Here is a 26,718-nt window from a genome sequence, read left to right as displayed (position 1 = left end):
ATACTGTACTATATGCAACTGCCTGGATGTAAGGTTATATTGAGATCAGAATAGAAAGTAATAGAAATGCACTGTTAAAAATGTTTAACTGGCTGAATCATGCCCATATTCTTATGTTATATCATCCAGAAGCAGGTTCACTTGAATCCAAGCATTTTAATCATATGTAGTTAAAATGAAAACATTGTGTTTTTAAAATTAAAGCAACACTACCTTGTGATGCCAATGTAGCCTACTTCCTGTTTTGAATAGTTATTTACTAAAGAAATCCCAACATCTTGTAATGATATAATGATTTCTTGTTCTGCCAGTTCAGCTTTTTCACTTTCATATGTTAGTTTGAAAACTTTTTCATCTTGAGTGAACAGAATAATTCGCTGCAAGCCTTCAAAAAATGAAACTAAATAAATAGTTTTGTTTCCCACTTGGATAGGTGTCATCAAGTCCTAAAATGGAAGACAAGCAAATGTTCATTTTCCAGACAACAGTCTCCGAAAAATGCTTCTATTAACCAAGGATTATGTAGTTTACTGATACCATATACTGAGAGACTGCTTGGTTACTGTGATTGTTTTTCTTTGTATTTTACTCTGTTAATTCATTGTGAGGTGCTTTTATTTTCCTTTAATATCTTATTTTCTGAAGTTGGATTTTACTCTTGTAAACTGTGTTTAGATTTGTATGAAGGGTGGGTATAAAAATATTTGAAATAAAAATATTTGCAAGTTTGGATACACTTACAATCTTTTCAAAAATGGTTCTGGCTTATCTCCATCTACTGTTAGGTATCAGCTGCTGTAATCCACATCTGACACAGCTATTGGTTATCAGTGCCCAACATGGCCCCAAATCAATCTGTACACAACCAGAATTACGCCACTTGATCCAGATGAGGCCTTAACTATGCATCCAATAAAGAAATTGTGGTTTCAACCAGCTACAAACAAAGCTCCCAATTAGCTGCGAATCTTGTATAACCTTGTAGGTCAGGTTAGAGCTAATCCTGTATAAGTCACTGCAAACCATCTTACAACAAAAGGTATAGCCCAGATCCAATTGACTCATGAATTTTGCCTGTAGTTGCTGGATCTTTGCTCCTGACTACGCCAAAACATTTTAAGTATTAGATTCTTTGACTGTTAATAACGAACACTGATTTGAGCGTTATTAATAGAAGCATACATACATCTTTCTGAGTTACTTCCCCACTGCTCTTTCCACATTTCCATTTCAATGTTCTAGACCCTACAGGATCAGCCCATGTGTACAGAACTGCTTTATTAGGGGACAGAACATCTTCCATTGCATAGTGAGAACTGCAACAAGAAAACAAGAAAAACATAGTAAATCACAATAATAGAAAGAGAAAGGATACAGGAGAGAACAGTAAAGAAGTAGAAATAAAGCTCTGTTGAAGTTAAAAACACTCAGCTGACAGAGAAGGTCAGAGAGAGCCGGGAGAAAATGACCTGATCCATCAGGAAGGAGAGAAAAAACTGAAGGGGACTGTGCCTGCCTCCCAGAGTTCTTTGCTCTCCTGCCTCTGTCACATGACGAGGGTCATAACCCAACCCATTCAGGTCCTCAGTAACCGTTGTCAAATTTCTAGACGGCTTGGGGACAGACTACTTGAAGGATGACTTTTTCCTGCCAGTCCTTGAGATCTTCATTGAAGACACCACTTCCTCAGGCTACTCAGCCAAGTGATGTGAGTTGGGTAGCAACTACGGACCTTTAGGCACCATATGAAAACCTTTTTTGCTTTCCCAGGTATAATATTAATTATAATATCTATTTTAGTGGTTTTAGGTTCTTACACCAAGTTATTTCCTATGCTTGCTAGATGTTGGCCTAAACTGATCTGTTCACAGAGATTTTAGCCATTTTAATTTATTTAACATTGGTTTTAGTGTTTGTTTGTTTTTGTCATTTAAAACACTGTGTTACACTTTGTAAAGGTAATGGTCTGTAAACTGCCTATCTAATTGTTTTCTCGGTTATATGGGCAGTATAGAAATGTAACAAATGTACAATAGGTTCTCCCTAGAAGTTTAACCTTCACTTTTTGAATGGAATTCAAAAACCAGCATGCGTAAAGTGTCTGGGGCTGGAAAAGATTGCTGAATTAGGGTCAGATGTTAAAAGCCATCAGAGACAGAACCGACTTCTTAAGTATCCTATGGTCTTCTCTTGCTTTGCTAAATTGAACAAATAACTACTTTAAGATACCCAATACCTGTTTGGCAGTGAAGCACTAGTAAGATAATACAGGAAAGAATTTGTATTATTGATTACCAGTATTTACTCAGATAGAATCATAGAACTGTATAGCTGGAAGTGACCATTAGGGTCATTAGTTCAATCCCCTGCAATGCAGGAATTTTTTACCCAACGCGAGGCTCGAACCAACAACCGTAGGATTAAGAGTTTCATGCTCTACCAAGACTGCAACTATGTGACAAAATCCTACAGTGTTCTGTGTTCTATAGAATTAGAAGGAAATCTTGTATATCATGTGAATAAATTCTCTTTATTTGAATTAAGTTTTAATGGGCATTGTGTAATAAATATATTTCCATACCTCTGACATATGTAGTACCTGTATCTGACCCTACCAGGTTCTTGGTAAGTTAAAGATTCAGAGGAAATAAGTGAGACTGGTGGCAGTGGTGTGAGTTTAGGGGAACCACTGGAGAAGGAGCTGTGTTTTGTTATTGTAGAATAAATAAACCAACCCCCCCACACACCTTCACCACACGTACCTTTGCCCATATTCAATAATTTCTTCTTTGGTATGGTTAATTATCAGGAAGGGAGCTGCACCATCATGATAATTAGAGAATGTAATTGCTGTTGAATGTTCAGCTGGTGTAACATCCACAATAATGCCTCCAAGCTATCAGATATGAAAACAGTGCATTAAAATTGATTCTATTCATTAGTCTAATTTATTATCACAACAATTATGTTAGTTCTAAAAGCTGAAATAGTTTGGCATATTTTGCTCATTTAAAAGTATTCATTTGATTTCTTTATATGGGGCTGGTTGTTAGCCAAGGGAAGGACTTCTGGCAGTGCAATGGAACATCCCTTTTCTCTCTTCTTCCTGTTCGCCACTGCACCTTCCTTAAACCTGTTCTGGAAGTTCCCCCAACTCTCTGGTGCAGATTTGGAGAGAAGAGGAGAAAGGAGAAGTTCCTTTGCACAAATGAAATGTAACTGATACTAACTGAACGACAGTCATACCTTGGTTCTCAAACAGAATGCGTTCTGGGAGTCTCTTTGACTCCCGAAACCGTTCAAAAACCAAGGCATGACTTCCAATTGCCTACAGGAGCATCCTGCAGCCAATCAGAAGCCCCGCTGGATGTTTGGCTTCCGAAAATTGGAACACTCACTTCCAGGTTTCAATCGTTTGGGAGCTGATTTGTTCAGGAGCCAAGGCATTTGAGATCCAAGGTATGACTGTACTTTGTTGGATTCCACTCCAAGTTAGTTAGTTGTTGGATTAAACTCCAAGATAGTTGCACTTAGTTTCCAGTGAAATCAATATGAAAAGATAGGTTATCAAGACTAACTTACGTCTTAGTTGTTTCAATGGGAGCTAAGTGCAACTAACTTGGGTTGGAATTGAGATCAAACTCATGGCAATCCCCTTCAATTTTATACATTTTGGATAAAGGTAGAACATGCATTTAAAAGTTATGTAGCTAGTAAATTATGCTACTCACCCTGTTGTCTAAATGTAGCAGCAAACAATTTTCTTGCTTATCAAACCGTATAATTTTTGGTGGAATGTCAGAATGTTCTACTCTAACACGTAACTTGCTTTCATTTTTTTCAGGCCAAAACGGAGTGCACTGGGGAAGAAAAGGATAAATACATGATTTTGTAAAGGATATACATAATGGAAAATACTTAATGGAAATTACTTAATATTACCTTAATATTAAGTAATTTTAAGGATTGTGATGCTATTACTAAACATCATTTGGACATGGGAGATGAAACAATTATTTTAAAAATCAATCTGCATGGATCTGTTCTTTAGAAGATGAGTAACATTAGTAAGAGTAAGGTAAAAACAAATGAGCAGGTGGATAGAGATAAATTCCATTCGCATGGAGCAGCTTATGCCTGGCATTTTGCTGCACAGGCTAGTACCATAAAACTAGAAGAAAACTACAAGAACACTAAAGTAAAAAATGTGGCATACTCACTCAGGCTTTCAGAAGCAAAGGGCATTGCCCTCACTCAAAGACTACATTTAATACTATTTGTATAAATATGTGGACTGTAACTATTCTGAAATGGCCATTTTAAGAATTGTTTACTCTCCGAGGCTAACCCACTCTGAATGTCTCCCACAAAACAGTCACAATTTGCACTATTGCAATCATGTCATCTCTGTTCTTCTACTGTATCACCTTGGTGCCCTTAAATCGATTCAACTTTACTGACAAAATTATTCATCGCTCTTGTAATTCCAACTGCAAAAATCCTCTCCTTAAATCTCTAATCCTGTCTACTCCAGGACCCTACAAAACAATCTTGTCTCACTTTCAAAACCCCAGCTAGCCTCACCCCAGCTCTTCACTCTCTTATCCCATCACAAACCTTTGCTCATCCATCTTAATCACCCTCAGCTCCCTCAACTCCATCCTTTGTTCTGTGCAGTCCACTGTGTCTGGAAGAACTCCCTAGAATGCCTTTGTGAGGCTACCTCTTAAACATTCAAATCTCTCCTCAAACCCCACCTTTCCTTCAAAGCCTTTGGTAAATAGCTGAATAACATGAGGTAGTCAATATGATGCCTTTCAAATGCTGTTGGACTTCAGTTCTCGTCATTCATGACCACTGGTCATGACTGCTGGGGCTGATGGGAGGCGTAGCTCAACATTATCTGAAGCCATGTTGGCTACCTCTGCCCTATGGTAACTAGTTAAGAACATGTAATAGAAATAATAAATTATTATTCTCTTGTTTATCCCTCCATCAATTTCCTTTCCCTTCCTTTGTTGCCTTCTTTGTGTGCATTTTTAAATTGTACATGCTATGGGCAACAGACCTATTCCATCCTTTTTGGAAATCATCATGTGGTCTCTTCCAACTCTATGATTCTATGATTCTATGTACACAAATGGTGCAATAACAACAAGAGCCTTGATAAGTATGTGATTACTTGGAGAAATGTAGTGACTTGGCAAGCCGAAGTTTAAGTACCATTAAATACCACAATTTCACCCATTTAACTTAGTTCAGTGGAACATAGAAGTACTTAAGTTTGACCAGACTGTTTTCATGTTTAGGAGCAATTTTAATTAGTCTGATATTTCTTTTCCCCTCAAACACTGCATTCATAGGAATTGCTGCCAATTACAGTAGTCATCACTTCCCATTTCCACACACTAATTTTGCTCAAGTGAGTACATTTTCAAGAAAGGTCAGGACGGCTTGCAAAGACAACCAGTGGATTAAGCCTATTAACCCTTAGTTAATTTCTGATGTGTAAGAATGAATACATTAATGCCAACACTTTGTTCCAAATTGGTGCTTAAAAAAAAGGTGGGGAGGGAGAACAAATGAACTGAAAATTAACCAAGGCTACAGAATCCTATATTGAAGTTAATGAAGACTTCTTGTTGTTTAGCCGTTTAGTCGTGTCCGACTCTTCATGACCCTATGGACCAGAGCACGCCAGGCACTCCTGTCTTCCACTGCCTCCCACAGTTTGGTCAAACTCATTTTAGTAGCTAATGAAGACTAAGACAGAATAAATGTTGCTATTAACATAAGCTACTAATAGGGTGCTATATACAGTTCGTAGTGCAACTGTTTCCTTTGCTGTTTATAGCAAAGGAAATAGATAGGCAAAGAAAAAAGGATTTTAAACCTTCTATTATTTTTAAGCTTGCATAGTATAGTTCAGAATCAGACAACTTTAGAATAAGCAGCACTTTATGTGGTGAACTGTGTGTGTGATGGGAAGAAGAAATGATTTACAAGTGCCCCAGATACTAGAAGAAATTCAAAATAAAAAAGATCCCAAAAGACTTACCTGCTGGGAAATTATTGGTATCCACTTTTCACTGTCCTCTTCAGCTACTTCTAAAGTATGTATACTTCTGTTTGTGATCATAAAAAAAGGCGTGAAAGTCACTATTCTAGTGATGTTGAAACTGCTGTTATGTATAGTGACACCAACCTGGGAAAGACAAAAAATGTTTAGTGTACATCAGTCTCATTACTATTAAGGGTTCCCCCAAACTGTATGTGTGTAGTTATTGTTGTTTGCACAATCAGTGAACTTTTTTGCAAGAAGAGTTGGGGGATACAATTCACACAGCATTCTACAGATCAATGCAAATTCTGTCATAAACATCCATATGATTAGCTCCCCAACACCACTTGGAGCAAATGAACATATATTTAACCACATGAAACTGCCTTACACCAAAGCATAACACTGGTCCATCTAGCTCATTATTGTCAGTACTGCCTATAATGACTAGCAGAAACTTTCCAGGGCTTCAAGCATGATTCTGAGGGAGCACACAAAGGTAATCACACTAAGAGACAATTTCATCCGAAAATACAAAGACCAACAACTAGGGAGGAAGCAGTTGCACAAACGAGTAACTCAGAAAAACACTCCAAAAAGCTAGTGCCTGAGATAGAAGAAGCCAGAAAGGCAGCACAAGCTAGAAGAGAGACTGCTTTGGACAAAGACAAGAGCAAACTGCCACTCCAGATCAACTTCCTTTGAGTGAGGTTTCCTGCCTTTGAGCACTAGGAGGAACAGAATTCTGATTTCTCATTCAATGGTGAAGGGAGAATTTTGGGCACGTTTTGATTTAGTATGTTTAACAATGCACTGTCTGTGTCCTTCTGCTGTTCATTTTTCTCTGAACTCCTGAATTTCATCCACATTTTGGGGGGTGGGAGGAGTAGTCAGTCACAAAACGGAGTTTTGCACATATTCAGCCCAAAGGTCTCCGGTTGCCACTCCGTGGACCAGGAGAAAAGGCAGGCAAAAGCCTCATGCCAAACCACTCAACTTGGTTTGCCACACCATGGAGCAGGAGTGGGTGGGAAACAGAAGCTACACACTCTCTCCTTGTCACAGCTGCAGACCAGGAGGATGAGGACGAGGGGCAGGCACTCCATCACCGCCAAAGCAAACCAGAAGGCAGGCAGGCAGGCAGGCAGGCTTCAAGATCAAAGGCCAATGGAAGCAGCCAGGCAGGGATGTGACAGGGACACTCACTCCGTTGCCAGTGTAAAAACAGCAAACTGGGAGGAGGTGGCCAAGTTGTTTTTAAATCAGGACAGGAGAACACAAACACCACACCACCAGTCACACAAGTAGTGCGCACACCAAAACAAAAGACAGAAATAAAGTTGTGACCCCCCAAAAATGGCAGTGGCCGCAGAGGCTGCTGAGGGAAAGAAAAAGAGCGTGCTGGCAGTGGGCCGCTGCGCCTGAAGGCGGGAACGGCCATTGGTGCTGTGGCAAGGGCACCGGTTCTGGAAAATTTATCAGTGTAAGTAAACAACTAAGGAATAAAAGAAAGGGGGCATATAAGCGGAACAACCAAATGTAAAGAGGAAAGGGGTTTGGGGGGCGGGGAACCACAACACACAAAGAACTGTAAAACTAAAATGATAAGGTAAATCTAAAGAAAAAAAAGGGGGTTCTGAAACTAGTAAAAAACTTAGCTGAGTCAGGAGAGCTGGGAGGAATGTACTGTCTGCGTCTAGACAGGAGGAAAAACTGAGTCCAGCCTGCTTCCCACAAGTCTTTGCTCCTGTCTAGTATCTTGCGACAGTATAAAACCCTTTCCACTGGATATGAAGCCCCACAAACTAAAACATCTCGCCCAGTTCATGCAGGTAGCCAATGGTAAGAGAGCTGGTGATGTGCTTAGATGATGCCAATGCTACAATGCTGCAAAGACAGTCAGATTATTGGGCAAGCAGTAAAGAATGGAAGGGAGAGGGGAAAACCCAGCTTTTACAATGCCAGCCATAGTTTGATCTTTGATGGAATAACTTATGCTTTGCTTGTAGACTGTTAAAGAAATCATATATCACATGTCATGTCATAACATAGCATGGCCTTTCTTTCAATTAAACATGCATAGAATTATGCCTACAATGTATTTAACAGTATTAGTTAAACCAACTCACTTGGTAATCGTTTATGTTGCCCTTACATTTAACGAAACCATGACTGCCAACAGTATCCAGAGAAAAGTGATCAGAAAGTTCACTGTCTGTCACCATAAGCTGAACCTGTAAGGAGAATATTTGTTATGCTCACTTCATTACAAATGACATTTAAAGCAAGGAAAAATACACTGGCTGTCATTTGAAAATGAATAATAGATGGCAGCAACTGGAACCTACATACTCCTGACTAGTGTTCCAGCCAGCCATGTCCTCTCATTCAGGACATTCAATTTCATCCTCCCTGGTGTTCTGCTGTCACCACAAAAGACACCAGCATTCTGTGAGTGCTGAGCATGGTCAAGTCCTCATTGGGTTCTTTGCGCGCTATGGGTTTTATGTACTTCTGCAAACCTTGGAGTTCCTCTAAGCATTATGATATTTCTCTCTTGTTTCTTAGTGGCTGTCATAATGAGCATCAGAGTTCACGCTTAACATACTGTATACGTAGTAACTATTGTCTTCCAAATACAAGAACAGCTCTAGAGAATCTTTTCATCTCAAACCCTTCTTTATGCACAATAGGGTTAGGTTTTTCTTGACTGGGAATAACTATGCATTTATTAATGACATTATTATCTAGCATCTTCTCTTTTAAAATCTTCTTGCAAAAATCCCCACTACCCAACTTATAAATATAAGAAAGTAATAATATCACTTATTAGTAGGAATAGAGAGCACAATATATGAAATATACTGATGTATTCTATCATTAGTTTGTATTGCATGATAATAAGTTGAGGTAATAAAAGGAAAAATTGAGCTTTTCCTTTTCCCTGCACAGGAAAAATTGGGTGCCCTCCAGATGTTGTTTGGACCTCAAATGACATTATTCCTGAGTACTGGTGAAGCTGACTGGGGCTATGGGATTTGGAGTCAAACATCTAGAAGGCATCATGTTGACCAGTCCTGGAATACGATATTGAGAGCTTAATGCGTTGTATAACTTATTTTGACTCTGGAGATATTTAATTTTCTGAGATTTAAAACGGTACCTTGTTGTTATGGTAAAAGTGTTTTGGTTGGAAAGAAAAAAGAAGTGGCATCTTGTAATCAGGTGGATGTTTGCGATGAATGCCATCAGCTTTGTACTGCAACATTCGACCAGTCTTATTTACCATCCAGTATGGACTGTGAATTGCTATAATTACTTGTCCAGTGGCATAGGTTGTGTGCACAGCAATATCCAGTTCTGTCCTGTCAACGTCAGTGATGCATGAGAATGTGATGAAACTAATTTCTTGCTGATTCATTCGAGTGTAGTATTCAGCAGTCCAATTTTTACCAAGATAATTAAGTAAATGTAATTGCAGCTTGCTCTGATCTAATACTGCGTTATGAATCTGAGTTGAACATCCATTTTCTAGAGTATGGCAGGCTGTACTGTGTCCCTTTGAAAGAAAAGTTCAAAGATATGGTCAATATAGTCCTTAATTCAATAACAATTTCTATTCAAATACAAAACACATGGGGGAATGATCAATTATTTATCATTAGCTTCAACTATGTTTGAAAAGCCACAATAACAATGATATTGGTAACCATGTCATGTGTTCAGGTTTTTTCCTTTGGACACCATGCCGTATCTTTCATATCTTTCTTGTTGGTATCTATCCTCCCAATTATAGTCGTACCTCGGCTCCCGAACGCCTTAGGAGTCGAACGTTCTGGCTCCTAAATGATCAAAAATTGGAAGTGAGTGTTCTGGTTTTTGAACGTTCTTTTGGAAGCCAAACGGCTTCCGACTGGCAAAACTGTTCTGTTCCGACTTCCAAGGTACAACTGTATTTGATGTTGTAGTCTTATGGACCTGTTACTGGAAATAAGCTGCTTTGGAAACATGCCTATGAAGGTTTTGAATAAAAGGTTGCATAAATATCTGGTTGGCCTTAGTATTGTTTCTAAGGGTAGGCGTTTAAATAGATACCTTTCTGCTCCTGCAATTTTATTAAACATGTGGAAGATATTACAAAAAGGTTACAACTGGGAAAGATTGCAAATTCTTATTCATAAATAATAAGCTAATGGCAAATATAACCAATAAAGGGAAGCAGAGAAGGAACTGGAGAGCCAGTGTGGTGTAGTGGTTAAGAGCGGTACTCTCGTAATCTGGGGAACCGGGTTCGCGTCTCCGCTCCTCCACATGCAGCTGCTGGGTGACCTTGGGCCAGTCACACTTCTGTGAAGTCTCTCAGCCCCACTCACCTCACAGAGTGTTTGTTGGGGGGGAGGAAGGGAAAGGAGAATGTTAGCCGCTTTGAGACTCCTTAAAGGGAGTGAAAGGTGGGATATCAAATCCAAACTCCTCTTCTTCTTCTTCTTCTTCTTCTTCTTCTTCTTCTTCTTCTTCTTCTTCTTCTAAAGAGCTGGCTGCCCTATTAAATTCAAATTCATATGTTCCTGCCTGTTGTAGGCTGTGGGTGGGTGGGTGGGTGGAGTTACCCCATTGTCTTGGAAGCCTTCTGCATGCAACCAGGTAAATCAAACTGTACACTAAAGGTGGACATGAATCAGTTAGAAAGGAGGATTGTTAAGAAAGATTAGGCACTCCAAAGTCAATTTTGTACCCTTGGAAGCTAGTAACTGAATTCTAGACAAGGGATAGAACACTTTAGGATATCACCAGAATGCTTTATATTTATGTAACATGCACTGTGATGTTCCAGACAATAAAATAGTATTTTTATATACTTAGAAGAATTGGAAAACAAAAATTAGAGAAAACTACCTCTAAGGAATAAGCAATCTGATATGGAAGAAGATTGCGGAGAAGAACAGAAGGCCATAAATGAACAACATATGGTAAATCCCATTGATCATCTATACAAACTGAAGATATCAGCGTATCTTGCATTGGAACAATATTGATGATGAGTGGATGGTTAGATGATTTTGTAGGCTGACATTTCTTCTGCAACACTTTGCCAAAATTCTTCACCATTTCATCAAAGCTAACTCCTTCACTTGATGCATATTCTCCAGAAGTTCCGCCTTCATCAGCTACTGGTCGAAAAAACAGGAGCGCTCTGTAAATAAATAAGCACACCAATTATTATCCTCATTTCACTTTCCAGTTGAAAACATTCAGTGTGACACAATGACTCATTTAGATGGCATGTTTACAAGTTCTGCTGAAGTTAGTTATTATGTCAATGAAACATTCAAGAAATTAATAAATAAATATTTACAAGAAATAAATAAAACAATCACAATCAATTTGAACCACATACCAGTAGTTGCTTGACAGAACTTTTAGCAGGTTGATTTGACAGGCATGTGGCACTTGTAGAAGCAGCCATAAAAACTTGTCAATTTAAAAGCAATAAAAGGAATACATCACTGAATGCTAAAATGTATTCTCCAGACACCTAAAAATTCTTTCAACAAGCTTTTTAGGTTAAGATCTTTCCCAGTGTCCAGTACTTTCCAGAACCAGAATTGTTTTAAGATGTTTTTATTGTTTTACTTGTTTACCACCCTGGTCCTATTTGGAGGAAAGGTGTGATATAACCGTAATAAATACATACATAAAATAATCTGCAACTGAAATCTGTGAAAATTTGACTAGTGATGTCCTATAGTGAACTTTGACCACTTTCATACAACTGTTATTAAGGCACAGGCAGTTGTTTTTCTTTCTGCAACCTTGGCTGCTCACAGAGGAAAAGGAGGAACACGTGCTTTCATAGGAAGGTCACTGTGAGATCATTTGCTTTACTATTTTCCTCCCTGAGCTGCTCCAGTAATTGCAATGATTTTGTGCATTAAAATAAGCTCGAAGCATCAGGGGAGAGTAGTCACAGTGCCAATGTTTAAAGACCGCAATATTGACACCAGTTTGTCAGTAAGCAAGTAAATCGACAAACTCAGATTCGGATGCAATGCTAACCCAATTCATGTTTTATCCATGCATAAAATGGTAACAACAGGGCTTGAGGAAGATTTCAGTGGCTGTGATAGTTGCTCCAAGAACACGCACATTTGTTTGACAAGTTAGTTGTCCATAGGTATGCATTGAAGAGATCGATCATTTCAATAATTCCATAATTATTGAATAATTCCATAATGAGTGGGTAATATTAAAGTGGAATCAAACTAGTGAGAATGTGAAACTTGTTCACTTGTTCCATGTTCTGTTTGGAAAGAATAAATTATGAGGAAGGCAGCATACCAATAAACAGTCAGTTTATCTATAGAATATTGCTGCAGCAATAGTATTAAACTATAACTATATATATTTTAAATTAGCTGGATGGTCAGCATTCATATAATATGTAATGAAGTGAGAAAAATAAAAAAGGAAGTTAAAAATCACCTGTAAGAGGTCAATGGTATGTTAAATTCATCCTCTGGTAGAGCCATTCCTAAACATTTTCCATCTTCGAATATTCTCAAGGGAATTGAAAAATGATTCTTTATCTATACAGAAAAATAACAGTGCATATTATAAAATGCTAAAATTTCTTTTTTCACACTAATAAGCAAAGACCACCACCAACAGGGGCCTATTCAACTGTGCAAGAAGACAAAGGGTACTGCTCTCTTAAAGGTGTGTGCTACTTTAGTATATATGTGCTTGTTGGGTTGAAAGCACCTCTATATCAAAATGTATCTGCACATAGCAAATATATCCTTACTCAGCCAAGCAATAGGATGAAAATGAAACTCTTGATAATCTAGGTGGGGGGGGGGGGAAACCTTTAATTTATGAACTCTGGGGCATCATGTTTAGTGAGAAAAGCTTACCTGAATAGGAGAATGCACTGTTATCATCTTGCTCCCCTCAGTGGTGTCAATTTGGCAAACTACAGATCTCACAACACCAGAGTCATTGTGTCTTACTCTGTAAAGACTTCGTCCCACTTTTGTCAGAGGAATCTTTTCTGTAGTGGAGTGGTTCTGAGGAGCTAGAAACAGAAGGCAATACACTGACTTGTATTGAAATGAAACTGCTGAAAACGACCTGAAAATGAACTGGCAAGCAAGCAGAGGTATCTATTTTTCTGAATTTGATGCATTTTCAGCTTTCATATGTTAGAGGGCAGCAAACTCCCACTTGATGGACTTTCATCCAGAGAAAACTATAGGTTGAAGTGAATGGACTGAGGTCTTTTAAAGTTTTTTTTTAAAATTCATTTTCTTCTTAGCTCTATACTCACACCAGTGCAGACCCAGTGCTTTTAGTGAAATATTCTGTCCTTGTAACTGAAAGGAGGATAGCTATTCACCTGTGCTGTTGCTATTTTAAAAAATCAAATCCGTGGGCACTTGTACTAGAAAGGAGAGCACCCTGCCTTGAAAAATAAAATTTGAAAATATCAACATGTCCATTAAGGTGGGGTATTGTTGTGGGAAAAGTAGATAACATTTCCTATGTTCACTAATTTGTGCTAGATGCTAACACTTAGTCCGTTTCCTGTTGTGTTAAAAATTCCCAAAGCAAATTGCCCCTCAACTTGCTAACATACTCCTTTCACTTCAATCCAATTCCAGCTGTGCTTAGAAAAATACAAATCAAGAGATTCAATCACAGATCTCCAAAGTAAAATGTAATTTGTTTCTGGCATACATATGAATGTTCACTGAACTATCTGGAGGAGGATAGTCTGTTAGTGAACAATATGTTTGGCTGGATTAAAAAAACATTATATCCAATGACGTAATATAGAGACAGGCCACATAAGTAGACATAATGTCCTTAAAAAGTTTATTTCAAAATTAAAATGTACTTTTTAAAGTAAACTGTTAGTTCTTACTTCATCACTATACCTAATGCAGAGCCATGCAGCTTGAACAAGCTGTGGGTGTAAAGGAAGCATTGGGAACATGCTCCAAGTGTACTCTTGATTTTTCCTTTTTGGTGTAATTTAGCATTTTTTGAATTTGGTGCCTTTTCCTCTCACCACAGAATTCAAAAGACACCAAATTTTGCCAGTGGCTGGAAGGGAAGAATCAGGAGTGCACTTAGAGTGTGTTCCCAATTCTACTTTTAAATTTGGCCCTGGTTATAGGCATGAATAGACAGGCCCGGCAGGCTTAATAAGGTTTGTGGACTGGAATTTCCACTGCTGACCTAACACTAAACAAAGTTTATTTATTTATAGAGACCAAATAATACATATTATGCCTACTTACTGAGCCAGATGTAGAATACTCTGCTGCTTAGGGTAGTCATTGCTGTAAACTGGTCTTGATCACTTTTGGTTCTGACATACTCCATACTTAGACTTTGCCCATCTTCAAGATGAAATGAATTCCCCTTTGAGTCAACATTAAGAACATTGAAGGAGTCACTAGGCAAGACAGTGGTGGGGACTCCTAAGGAATTCATTAATACAAAGGGGGCCTGGTCTTTTTTGGAGATTTCTGAAGTTTGTGAAGCTGCTTCTGCAAATGCCTAGCCAAAAAAAGAGATGTGAAATAATTAATTAACTAACAACCTTTTTTTTTTAAAAAAAGAACGACCTGAAGAGCAGATTCGTAAGATAGATGATGAACACACTGAATGGGGTAACTCGCTCATCACGTGACAGAGGAGATTGAGCCTGCCTCCCACAATTCTGTGCTCCTGCCTCCGTCACGTGATGAGGGAATTACCCAATCCAGTGCCTTCATTGTCCACCACAGTAAATTAAACATATTACTTTATTTAGGTCACAGATGCAAAAATCGAAGTCTTATTACCGTGCCGAGGTTACTCAACATTAGTAGACCACATTTGGACAATGTAATGTTCAGCTGATCTTGAGAAAAAATAGTTATTACTGTCTTGTACTCTGGGACTTTGTATTGTTCTTCTTCAGCAACTGATTCAACTAAAGCTTTCTTGGCTTTCTTCTTCATCTTTAACAGAAAAAGGGGAGGGGAAGAGAGGAGAAATTACTACTAGATGTAGAAAGCTGATGATGCCATTTAGAACATTTGCAATATGGGCACAGCAATCCAGACTCTTGGTATGTTGGATACAATGAAGGTGCCCCTCTACCTACTTTTGCTGAGCCTCAGAGGTGGGGTGTCTGTGTGTGCGTGTGTGTGCGTGCGTGCTCTAGTGGCATAAAGGGCTCCGTTGTGCCCACTGAAAATGTGGGCAGGCAGAAGCTGTTCTCTCCTCCATGGCTATGAGTTTGAAATTAAGTCCATACATAACTTTTCAAGTATCTGTGAATCCTAAAGACTAAAGATAGTGAAAGAAAAGTGAAAAATACATTAAATAATAGTCTGGCTCATAACCTCAGTTCCAGTTAATTTATTTACTAGAAAAGCTCAGAATCTTGACAGGTATGGTATGTGTGGAGAGGGAGAACTAATATTGCAGGGCCCCTACTACATACAGTGTGCAGTGTGTCTACGCTACATGAAAGAGGAAGGACAGAATACAGCATGATAAATACATAATTCCTGAATTGCAGCCTGGCAAATGACATGAAGTAGACTGAAGCAGCAAATTTTCAGCATAACTCTTTCCAGCCTAAAACAGAACTCGGTCAGGTTCCTCAGTACATAGTAATGGATGCAGCTTTAAAACTGCTTCAAAGACAGGCGTGCCTTTCCATGTTTTACTTCTTAAGTGAGGATATATTTCTACCCAGTGACAACAGGTACAAGACTATTGTTCTCATATTATGAAGAATTTTAAGTATATGTGTTTGCAGGATCACAAATATGAACTTGTTTATGTTTTTATTGTTAAATCATTCTGATATGTTATATTGGAAATGAGTAATAAATGGAAATAAATAAATATTTTGAAATATTATATAAAATGGAGAAAGAAGAACACCTATTCAAACATTAAAGTCCATCTATCCTATACCAAAATGAATTTGTATTTCTAAAAGTATACCTTCAATTCTAGAACCCAAGGTCTGAATTCATCAGTGTTTTCAACTTCCAGTGGTTCAAGCAATGGTTCCCAAACACCAAACATCTCATTGTAGTAATGTACCTAAAAATACAAAACATAATTAATCTGTACAATGAGTGATATCCATTTGTAGCACGTAATGAAAATGAAAAACATTATTAAAAACTCAATGGACTATTATTGTATGACAATCACTATTCCTATATTATTAATTTGCCCAACTGGAAGAAAAACTTTAGAGAAGGCTTTCAAAAATTTTAATGTTGGTGACACACTTTTTAGATATACATCGTTTCGTGATACAGTAATTCAGTTTTAATAGCAAACCGGAAGTTGAACTAATCCCTTTCAAGCCCCAGGAGAAGAATTGGAAGCATTTGTGTGACACACCTACACACTGCAGCCAACACAGTTTGGAAAGCTCTGCTTTAGAGTAACACATTTGGTTTTAATTATATCCCAAAGCACTAAAATATCTTAAGAATAAGTTAATTCTAAAAAGACATTCAGCACTGGCCATGCCTACAGAAGCTTCCCAACCAGGGGCACCGACTCATGGAGGCTGAGCTGTTTTGGACCCCCTCAATGTGCAGGGTGCTGGTGCTCTGGAATACACCACTGTGATCATCCTTCTCCTGACCGCGGTGTGCTTGAGCGCACAGCTTGGTGCAGCGCCCAGCCTCTCACTCATAGGATCACCACCTTGTCATGGTGAATGGGCTTGCACGTTTCTATTATCCCTGTGAGTGAAGCCATCGGGAGTCTCATACTCCCAGTAGGGTCACCCACTGCAGTAAGGTCAAAGGGGAGCAGCTAGAAAGAATGATCCAGTAAGTCTTCAATGGCAGAACAGGCAGAAGATAACAAGCGCTATGTGACAACGGCTGTGAAGGCGGATGAAGGATACAGCAGATAAGAATCTACCGGTCATTGTGATACTCATGCCATCGGAATAGTGAAGACTGTGTGTTGATTAGCATACACTGATCTTCACACATAGAACAAATTCATACATAGGCATTTTCAGGGGCGGAAACCCCACACCCTCTGTACGCCACAGTGCCCGGCTTTCTCTTGACTGTGCAATGTCACAAGCACATGTCACATGTGTGTGTGAGTCACAAGTGTGCCTCGCACACGTGACAATGGGCCCTCAATCTTCAGTGCAAGGTGGTGCCACTGTTCCCAACTAAATCCTACCTGTGAAAGTTGGTGGGCACGTTCACAACACTACACTATATTTCAAGTTATAACCCCAGCTTGATCCCTCCATGTGTTTTCAAGGTGACAAGGAAATATGTGAAAGATACTCTAATGCCATGTTGCCCTAATGCACTGAGACATCATAATGACCTACACAACTGCATGATACCTTGAATCCATTTTTTTCTGGGCAAGGAGGATACATTGCAATGTGATATCTGAAGACAGAACTACTAAATACTGTGCTTTAATGGTATATTCAGTAGCCATCTGGTGCCAAAAGGTTACCAAATTTGAAATGTTGTGGGGAAAGCTGAACTCTTACTACCAAAGTAGCTAGGCAACTATTACACCCAACATGCAAATACTGTTTCTAACAGTTTCTGCGCAGTGGACACAATTCACAAAACAGCTTTAAATGTCTGCCTTTTTCTCCCATAACAGAACAAAACTCTACCCACCTCTAATTCAAGACGAGAAGAGAGATTGATCAGACTACTCCAGTTTCGAACTTCTCCAGAAAATGATGACTTTGCTAATAGCATTGGCACTGTTTTGTGGCCAACCCCAGCTTCAAGGGTTATGACAACAGTTTCAATTCTCATTTTCATCGTCTCTCCTGTGGGGACCAACTCAATTACAGAAGCAGGATCTTTATTTTCACTTGACTCTTCAAGAAACCACATTTTTAGATTTTTAATATTCTTCTGATCCCAAATATCTGGAGGTACTGGACTAATGTCTTTCTCCGTAGTCTCATTTGTTGGGAAGAGTGCTGATGTAATAGTTATTACTGTATTTAAGATAATTGGCGTCACCTAAGTTTAAAAAAAGATTATTCTCAAATGAAGAACTACGTATTTCTAATTTGACTTAGTGAATCAAGAAATCACTACATATTAGAAGAAATACAAATACAGTATTATTTGTTGTTGTTTAGTCGTTTAGTCGTGTCCGACTCTTCGTGACCCCATGGACCAGAGAACGCCAGGCAGGTATACAAATAGGATTATATGTTTGAAATTGGCAGTGGAAGGACTGAAACAATGTAATACTATCCTCTGAGTAACTTATTTGTTCAGTTTTCCAAGGGACGTCTTAGTCTTATGATGGATTCAAAACTTGAAAAACAAAAAAGTGTAAGGACATGTATAAAATGGTCTGTAAAGGCAAAAAATACCATCTTTTCCCCCAGGGATGAATCCAGACACAATTTTAAATGTACCTTAATTGTGAGGGATTTAATTGACAGATCAGCTTTCTGAGGATCTCCACCTGACTGTATCATCTCAAAGAAGAGGTCACAGGGCTGCAATATCTGGATATAAATCACAATAAATTGAAAAATATAAATTTCCCAGTTAAAAATGCTTTCTAAATGCACAGTGAATATCATATACATTTCCTATGCAAAACAGCAGTCTGTGAAACAAATGCAGGCATCCTAACTTGTAAAAAATTTGACAAATTTCTTTATCTATGGGTAGCTGCCTAGAAGGAAGGGAGATACAAGCACACAACATGGTGCTGTTCAAGCAAATTCCAGTTAGATTGAGATTTTTTTAAAAAAAATATTTTTATTTGTTTTTCCATGTATACATTCTCTAACAATATTTCTCCCAAAATTTTCCATATTTCCGCCCTTCCTGCCCTGGACTTCCCTCATATTGCCATTTTGTTTTATTTCCATATTACTCACCCTGCGTGTTGTTTCCCAAAATCTTCCCAATATAATCTTACTTTTTGTTATGTTCAATTGTGTTTGTTTATTCAAACCCTGCCAGTAAGTCCAATTCTTTATGTTGTTTCTCCATACATGTTGTAAATGGTTCCCATTCTCTTTTAAAGTCTTTGTTATCCTTTTCCTGTAATTTATCTGTTAATTTGAGCTAGACTGAGAATTGAACACGCAGCACCAAACTCATGGTCTGCGATGTGGGTGCAGACTCAGAACAAGTGCAATTCCCATCAGCACTGCACAGTACAGATGATAAAGTATAATCTTATCTATATTGTAATCAAATAAGGTTGCACATCTCCATAGAAGTCACAGTGTACAGGTATTGCCCTTACCTGTGACCAGTAGCAGTCAGTGGGGGGGGGGTGTTTACTCTTATCACTAGCTTCAAGGCAGAGTGATGAGGTGCAAATGCAGCAGCAGCAGGACTGCAACATTCTCGCCCCTCCTCAACTGCAGTGATAGGAGGTCAGATAAGGACCACTGAACTATGGGTCACTATAGAAGGTAACTATTGTCTTAAGAGACTCATTTATGTTGCATCCTGTTATATACCATAAGCACAGGTTTAATTTACATCTGCATAGCACTGCACATTTCTGCCTTAGCTATCTTATAATCTTACCGTAGTAATACTGCCCTTTCTCATTTCTGGAAGAAAAGGGCAGGCTTTCACCTTTATATCTTTAACAGCAGCTGTCATTTTATACATTTCAGGGCCATATTTCATGGAGACTTCACACTGTGCTGTAGCCACCAGTGCAGGAGCATCACTTCTTGTTAAATCGGCCACAAACACAATCTCAGGATTTTTAACGACAACATTTATTTCCATTGTGGATACCGGTTGTACAGAAACTAAAAATGCAACATTTAGTACAATTAATCCAGTTTTACTTCACAACCATCAATCTATCCCTAGTCTTTGCTTTTAAGTAAAAATGATGATAAATTCCAATGTTAATATTTTAAGAGCGGCCTTGCTGAATCAGACCAAAGGTCTATCTTGTCCAGCATTCAGTTTCCCCCAGTGGACAAACAAATGCTAGACTATATCGCCTGTTGTCACAGTGAGTGATCAGTTACCATTAAATCTGGAAAGATCCCCCTCTGGCCAGCAGGGCAGGCTGCAGAAGGGATTCTCCTCAAGAAGCCCTTACAGAGTTTGCCCTCCCCCTCATTGCAGGAGCATTTCGCCTCTGGTGCCTGGATCGTCAACCAGGATGCCAATCAAGATAGAGCATCCATTATAGCTGCCCATTATTCTATTTGGTACCCCCCAAATCAAGATCAATTTCTCAAGGTCCCATTACTTTGAGACACTGAATTTCCTGCAGCTGCGTAGGACGTTTGTTGAACTAAGGTTCCAACAGATGCCCTCAGCATATTTATAGGGGAGATACCTGGGAATTCCCTATATGGAAAGCGAATGCATTTATGGATGCAATCAGTTCAAGGATAACATGCATTACCTGCTGATTTGCTCCTTATATACAATGCCCAGGTAAAATTCTTAATCATCTATTCTTAACTGCTTCTCAGGCCGACCCCCCCAGGAAGTGACAGTCGAACCCTTAGCTGAAAAAGATCTTCAAATTACACATCTGGTAGCCAAATTTGCTCTGCCAGCTAAGAAGCTCCGTTCTAGATTTGCTAATGCTTCCTAATTTTAAACCTTATGCTGTAAACCTTTACAGGTCATGTTGTGTGATTCCAGAGGAAAGCCTTGTTCTTATCCTCTGCTGTACATTGTAAAGGCCTCTGGCTATACACAATACACTGATATTCTATTCTACTAGCCTTTACTGGCTTTCTGGAAAGCAAGTAAAAGTCATCCTTCCTGATTTAATGTGCTGTATACACACAGAGATTACAAAAGCCTACTAATTTGTTCTCAGACAGCTGGGAGGAAAACAACATTTTTTCCAAAGCCATACTGTCAGGATAAACTACAGCACCACAACAGATTTGTTTTTATCAAATAAAATACTGTTTTTTTCTAATTATTCTGAAACTACATAGAGGGAAAGAAGTTTGGAATCCAGGGAGGGAAAAAGGAGCGCATGAACAGAGAGAAAGGAACACTAATGGGATAGAAGAATGGGTCACCTTCAGGTGTCAATTGCCAAACAAGATGTGCTTAGACTATATAGTCAGAAAGTCACTCCAAATTCAATTCAATTTAAATTAACTATCACATAATTTAGCTATAAAAAGCGAGTTATAGAAAGCTTTAATTTAGCAGCAAAAGACCAGTCCTTTGAAGATAGAATCATAGAACTGTGGAGTTGGAAGAGACCCAAAGGATCATTTATTCTAACCTCCTGAAATGCAGAAATTACAGCTACGGAATCCCTGACAGATGGCCATGCATCCTCTGATTAAAATCCTCCAAAGAAGGAGAGTCCACCACTTTCTGAGGCAGGCTGAACAACTTTTACCGTCAAAAGGTTCCGCCTATGTTTAAGATCGTTCTCACTATTAAGATGTATATCTTGTATCTCATATTATTTTTATCATACATAAGCCTTGTGGTACTTTAAAAATAAAGACTTAGGTTTTCCTCCAAGATAGATAAAATGTAAAAGTAGAAATACATGAAAATAAAAGGGTTGGGGTGTCATGTGGTGAGTTTAACATATACCAAGTTATAACCGAAGGGAGAAATTCAGATAGACGGCGATTCTATTAGGAAAGACAGAAAAGTAACAGTTAAGCCCGTATCTACAGTTGTGGAATAGTCTTCCAGCAGAGATTTGGCAGACATCCTTGCTTTTGACTTTCAGGTGTCCCTTGAAGACCTTTTCATGCTAACAGGCAGGGCTTTTTTTTTCCAGCTGGAACTCACCAGAACTCAGTTCTGGCTCCTCTCAGGTAGGCTCCATTTGCCATGCTAAGAGAACGAGGGAGGCATCCATGATGAGTTCCAGCACCTCTTTTTCTAGAAAAATAGCACTGCTAACAGGCCTTTGCAGATGTTTAAATTGATCAGCTTGTCACTTTAATGATTATGCGTTTTGTTTTTAGTAGTGTTTTATGTTTTACTGTTGTACACCACCCTGATATTTACGATAGGGCAGTACAGAAATACTTATAATTAACTAGGTTTTCAGTCTGCACCCGCAGTGTCCTCCTGGTACTGATCACTTACCTTGTTCCTTCACAGCCAAAGTTTGCTTGAAGTTTTTCTGCGCAGCGGCACTTTCAGCAGTAGCATTTAGAAATACATCCGCAACAGTAAGAAGAAATTCTATGCTAGCACAAACATATGTCTCATTAACAACTGTGTCAAGAACAGTGTTGCCATCTCTCGCCTGCTTATAAGATATATCCATCATTACTTTCTTTTCGGATTCACGCTTCATTTCTACCATTCTGAAAGACAAGTTAGTAGAGCAAATACTATAATTAGAAAAGCATTACATTGCCCAATAGTGTTCTTCATGACAATAAAAACTTTGTACTAATAAGTGCTAGAAGTTTGCATTCCACTCAGTTTCTGAGAGGGATTTGCATGGGTTAAGATACATAGAGTAGGGGATCTCCAGATTCCCAGACTATCCCTGTAAGTTTACTGCTCTGCTGACTTCTCTCTCTGATGTCTAGATGGATAAATCTTAGGTTGCATCCAGGTTACAACTTCCTGCTCCTCCTCAAATTCCTTCTCTGAACCTAGAGGTGAGAGGAATTTATCTTCTGAGAACAAAGGGGCAAGCATGGCTTCTTTTGTTTCTTTGTGGGTTAAAGCCTCAGCGCCTAGGGCTTGCCGATCGAAAGGTCGGCGGTTCGAATCCCTGCGGCGGGGTACGCTCCCGCTGCTCGGTCCCAGCGCCTGCCAACCTAGCAGTTCGAAAGCACCTCCGGGTGCAAGTAGATAAATAGGGACCGCTTACCAGCGGGAAGGTAAACGGCGTTTCCGTGTGCGGCTCTGGCTCTGGCTCTGGCTCTGGCCAGAGCAGCGATGTCACGCTGGCCACGTGACCCGGAAGTGTCTCCGGACAGCGCTGGCCCCTGGCCTCTTAAGTGAGATGGGCGCACAACCCCAGAGTCTGTCAAGACTGGCCCGTACGGGCAGGGGTACCTTTACCTTTACCTTAGCTTCAACTAAATAGTACAGAACTCCTTCCCTATCAAGAATAATAACCATAATACAGTGGTGCCTCGCAAGACGAAATTAATCCATTCCGTGAGGCTCTTCGTATAGCAGTTTTTTCGTCTTGCGAAGCAAGCCCATTGACAGCTTAGCGGATTAGCGCTATTAGCGGTTTAGCAGCTTTTAGCGGATCAGCTGATAAGCGGCTTAGGGCTTAGGAAAAGGAGGAAAAAAGGGAAAAAACCCCGCAGGAACTCACAAGACATTTTCGTCTTGCGAAGCAAGCCCATAGGGAAATTCATTTTGCGAAGCGCCTCCAAAATGGAAAACCCTTTCGTCTAGCGGGTTTTCCGTCTTGCGAGGCGTTCGTCTTGCAGGGCACCACTGTAAACATAAGCTTTCTTATTTTATACCAAGTCTCAGTCAAAATACCTTTCAGCCAAAGATGTGCTCCAAGCAAAACTTCAATTAACTAAAGTTAATTTCAGTTGCTACATACAAACTCTATATGCTAACAATATGAAAGTGGATATGTATTTTATGTACTATCGCTATAGTGTCATAAACTAGAATTTAGTATTCTTTTATATGTTTTTCTTTTGATTTAATAAAATAAAATTGAGGAAAAACCAACCTTGGTGTAGCGTTCTGGACTGTCTGTCGTTTATCATCTAAAGTGCAGTTTGTTAATTTGACTGAGGCATTCATTGACCCATCTGACAACATTTTGACAGCAGCTGATATTAACAACAGTTTAAATTCTGCAAGTTTCAAATGACCATCTCGTTCACCCTGATTTGTAGGCTGCTTTGAAAAGAAAATAGATAGTTTAATGCATTAATTAAAAAAAAATGTTTCTGCAAAAATACAAATTCTGTTACTGCAATTAGATCAAAACTTAATTAGTAAATCATATAATGTTGGACTGAAAGAATTGCAACCAGAAGCAGTTTACTTAGTAGTGCTGTTTCACAAACTTTTGTGCAAGTGATTTGCATAACATATATGCGGTTGTACCAAAGTATACCCATGGCTTCTTGTTCATACAACGGATACACACAAAGGCTCCATTTGAAAATAAACATTAATGGCCAGGACTTATGAAGAAAACCCTAATGAAAAGTTCCCTATTGGGATATGCTTGCTTTTGTCACAATATAAAAAAACTTGCTAGTTTTAAAACACTTCAATACTCACTTTTATTTTTACTGGGACCGTGCCCCTGCTCACTCTGCTATCCTACCTGCTGCCATTCCCTCCATAGTGACCATTTAGCTTGTATTCTGGTGTATTAACAAGAGTGCTGTAATGTTGACCAAGGGCAAGCGCCAAGGCACCACCTGTCTCCTTGATCCTTGCTCATCCCGGCTCATAAAAGCAAGCCAGGCAGGACTGAGCAATGGGCACCATGGGGTGGTGAATGCTTCCCTCTGCAAGGGAGTCTTCCTGGGCTCCCTTAAATAAGTGGTTATTAAACCAATTATTGCCTAGTCTCAAACCCTCCATTCCTGAGCAAAGTGATTGAGTGGGTGGACGCTTAACAACTCCAGGCATTCCTGGAGGATGTGGACCATTTGGTCCTCTTCCAATCGAGATTCAGGCCAAAAGAACTGAACTGCAGGTGGCGCTGTGGGTTAAAGCCTCAGCGCCTAGGGCTTGCCGATCGAAAGGTCGGCGGTTCGAATCCCTGCGGCGGGGTGCGCTCCCGCTGCTCGGTCCCAGCGCCTGCCAACCTAGCAGTTCGAAAGCACCTCCGGGTGCAAGTAGATAAATAGGGACCGCTTACCAGCGGGAAGGTAAACGGCGTTTCCGTGTGCGGCTCTGGCTCTCCAGAGCAGCGATGTCACGCTGGCCACGTGACCCGGAAGTGTCTCCGGACAGCGCTGGCCCCCGGCCTCTTAAGTGAGATGGGCGCACAACCCCAGAGTCTGTCAAGACTGGCCCGTATGGGCAGGGGTACCTTTACCTTTACCTTACTCATTTCATGCAAAGTATTTCCAGTAATCCCAAATTTTATTTCTGCTCAATTGGCAGCAATAGCTGCCATTTTAGTACAAACCTATATTATTTTTCAGGTTTGAAGGTGTAGTTGTTTCGTCCCATATCTCTAGCCAGTTGCAGAAAATCTGGGTCCAACCCACCAAGTTTATTTTATAGAAAATTATGTTTTCTTTACCTGGTTGGAATTTGGACTGTACAAAACTAGAGTCAGGGAATCAATCTGGAAGTCCAGTTTCAGTACTATTTTAGTCTTAACTGAGGAACGTGGTTCTACAACAGCAGATGTCACTATTCTTACTCCAGCTAAAAACATTAGGAACATAAGACACAATTATAATTACCATAATAAGAAAAAAGAAAAAGTTATAGTCTCTAATGCACTGCATTTTCAAAGAGAAGAAACGTAACTAGATGAATGTAAATAAAACAATTTTGCCATCAATGACCATCACCAGAGCAATAGGTTTGCCATGCTGACAGTTATGAAACACTCTGCTTAACACATGGTTATTCAGTTAACTGATTTTGTATAGGCTACAGGGTTCTTAAGGTTGTTTTCCTTACACACAACAGGTCCAGCCCATACTGGACTCAGGTGGATTTAGTCCCCCCCAATCTTGAAGGAACTTTTAAGCAGCCCATTTCTGAAAGCATGTTTTGCCAAGCAAGATAAATAAGAAATACACAGCACCCACCCACAAGCAAAATATGTGAACATGGCAGAAAGTTTAGGCACATCTAGTATGGGACCCTGGGTCTAGGATAACAGACTGGAGACACACCCTTCAGATAACCCCAAGAGACCCTGGCATACTGGACCCAGCAGGGATGCTCCAAAGCTGACCAGAACCAATAGGGAGGGTTATCTAAGAGGAAGAACATTCTGCAGTATTTGCTTCCCAAATGCCACTTCATCAGATGTACACAAAAACATTTTATAATGGTGAGTAAACATACTAGGTTTAATCCATGCAATAGCCCTACAAACTTAATAAAGAAGAGAGTGAATGGGAAAGGCCACAGCCGCTGCAACTGCTTTATTGTAATTCAATGGTAAAAAGGTCACAAATGATTTAGTTTGACTGAAGGGACAAGTCTGGAAAATGTAGATTTTTAAAAGGATTCCATGACATTGATGTGGTGGATAGAGGAAGGGCAAAAGATAGAAGATAGGAAGGATGAGCTCCTCTTGGTGATGGAAAGATCAACTAACCTTTCGGATGAAGGAAGGTAAATCCTCAGCACTACTCAGGTTTGAGAAAGGTGTGCAGGTATTTTGCCACAAACAGAGCATTCAACTCAGACATACTCCTTTGCAGATGTCACTGCCATGAGGAACCAAAACTTAAACCATGTACAGAGGAACTGATAGAGAAGGAGCATCCATGGCAAGGAATCAGAATGAAAATTTTGGAATAATTCCATATTGGTCTATAGGAGTAAAAAGGTTAGCAAGTGATGATGCCCACCAATCTGCATACTTTTTTTGTGAAGTATAGTTATAAGGGTGTGGGTACTTCAAACAGCTGTTTTGAGAAGGGCTTTAAGGCAGCTTCCGTGGTTCCAAGTGGAAGCGCTGTTTCTCCGGCA

At 39.5% G+C, this 26,718-nt stretch overlaps 1 protein-coding gene across 3 annotated transcripts in view; it reads right to left on the bottom strand.

Moving 5' to 3' along the window:
• The window catches only part of VPS13A (vacuolar protein sorting 13 homolog A), a 150,099-nt gene that overhangs the window by 33,604 nt on the left and 89,777 nt on the right, over positions 1–26,718 (bottom strand). For 2 of the 3 annotated variants that reach the window (XM_079995966.1, XM_079995964.1), the window contains exons 36-54: positions 25,304–25,431; positions 23,762–23,934; positions 22,186–22,409; positions 19,660–19,892; positions 18,522–18,614; positions 17,758–18,114; positions 16,073–16,174; positions 14,914–15,072; positions 14,365–14,626; positions 12,976–13,136; positions 12,545–12,648; positions 10,958–11,255; positions 9,225–9,620; positions 8,191–8,295; positions 6,059–6,205; positions 3,732–3,860; positions 2,763–2,896; positions 1,187–1,316; positions 214–446 (exon numbers count right to left, since the gene is read on the bottom strand). In XM_079995966.1, coding sequence (XP_079852092.1) covers positions 214–446; positions 1,187–1,316; positions 2,763–2,896; positions 3,732–3,860; positions 6,059–6,205; positions 8,191–8,295; positions 9,225–9,620; positions 10,958–11,255; positions 12,545–12,648; positions 12,976–13,136; positions 14,365–14,626; positions 14,914–15,072; positions 16,073–16,174; positions 17,758–18,114; positions 18,522–18,614; positions 19,660–19,892; positions 22,186–22,409; positions 23,762–23,934; positions 25,304–25,431 — 3,568 coding nt within the window. The remainder of the gene's footprint in view (positions 1–213; positions 447–1,186; positions 1,317–2,762; positions 2,897–3,731; positions 3,861–6,058; positions 6,206–8,190; positions 8,296–9,224; positions 9,621–10,957; positions 11,256–12,544; positions 12,649–12,975; positions 13,137–14,364; positions 14,627–14,913; positions 15,073–16,072; positions 16,175–17,757; positions 18,115–18,521; positions 18,615–19,659; positions 19,893–22,185; positions 22,410–23,761; positions 23,935–25,303; positions 25,432–26,718) is intronic. The other variant, XM_079995965.1, reaches the window with a different exon arrangement.

The sequence above is a fragment of the Podarcis cretensis genome (assembly GCF_951804945.1).
Source record: "Podarcis cretensis genome assembly, chromosome: 11".
Lineage (NCBI taxonomy): Eukaryota > Metazoa > Chordata > Lepidosauria > Squamata > Lacertidae > Podarcis > Podarcis cretensis.
The sequence above is the reverse complement of the archived record's forward strand: the minus strand, read 5'-3'. Positions and strand labels throughout refer to the sequence as shown.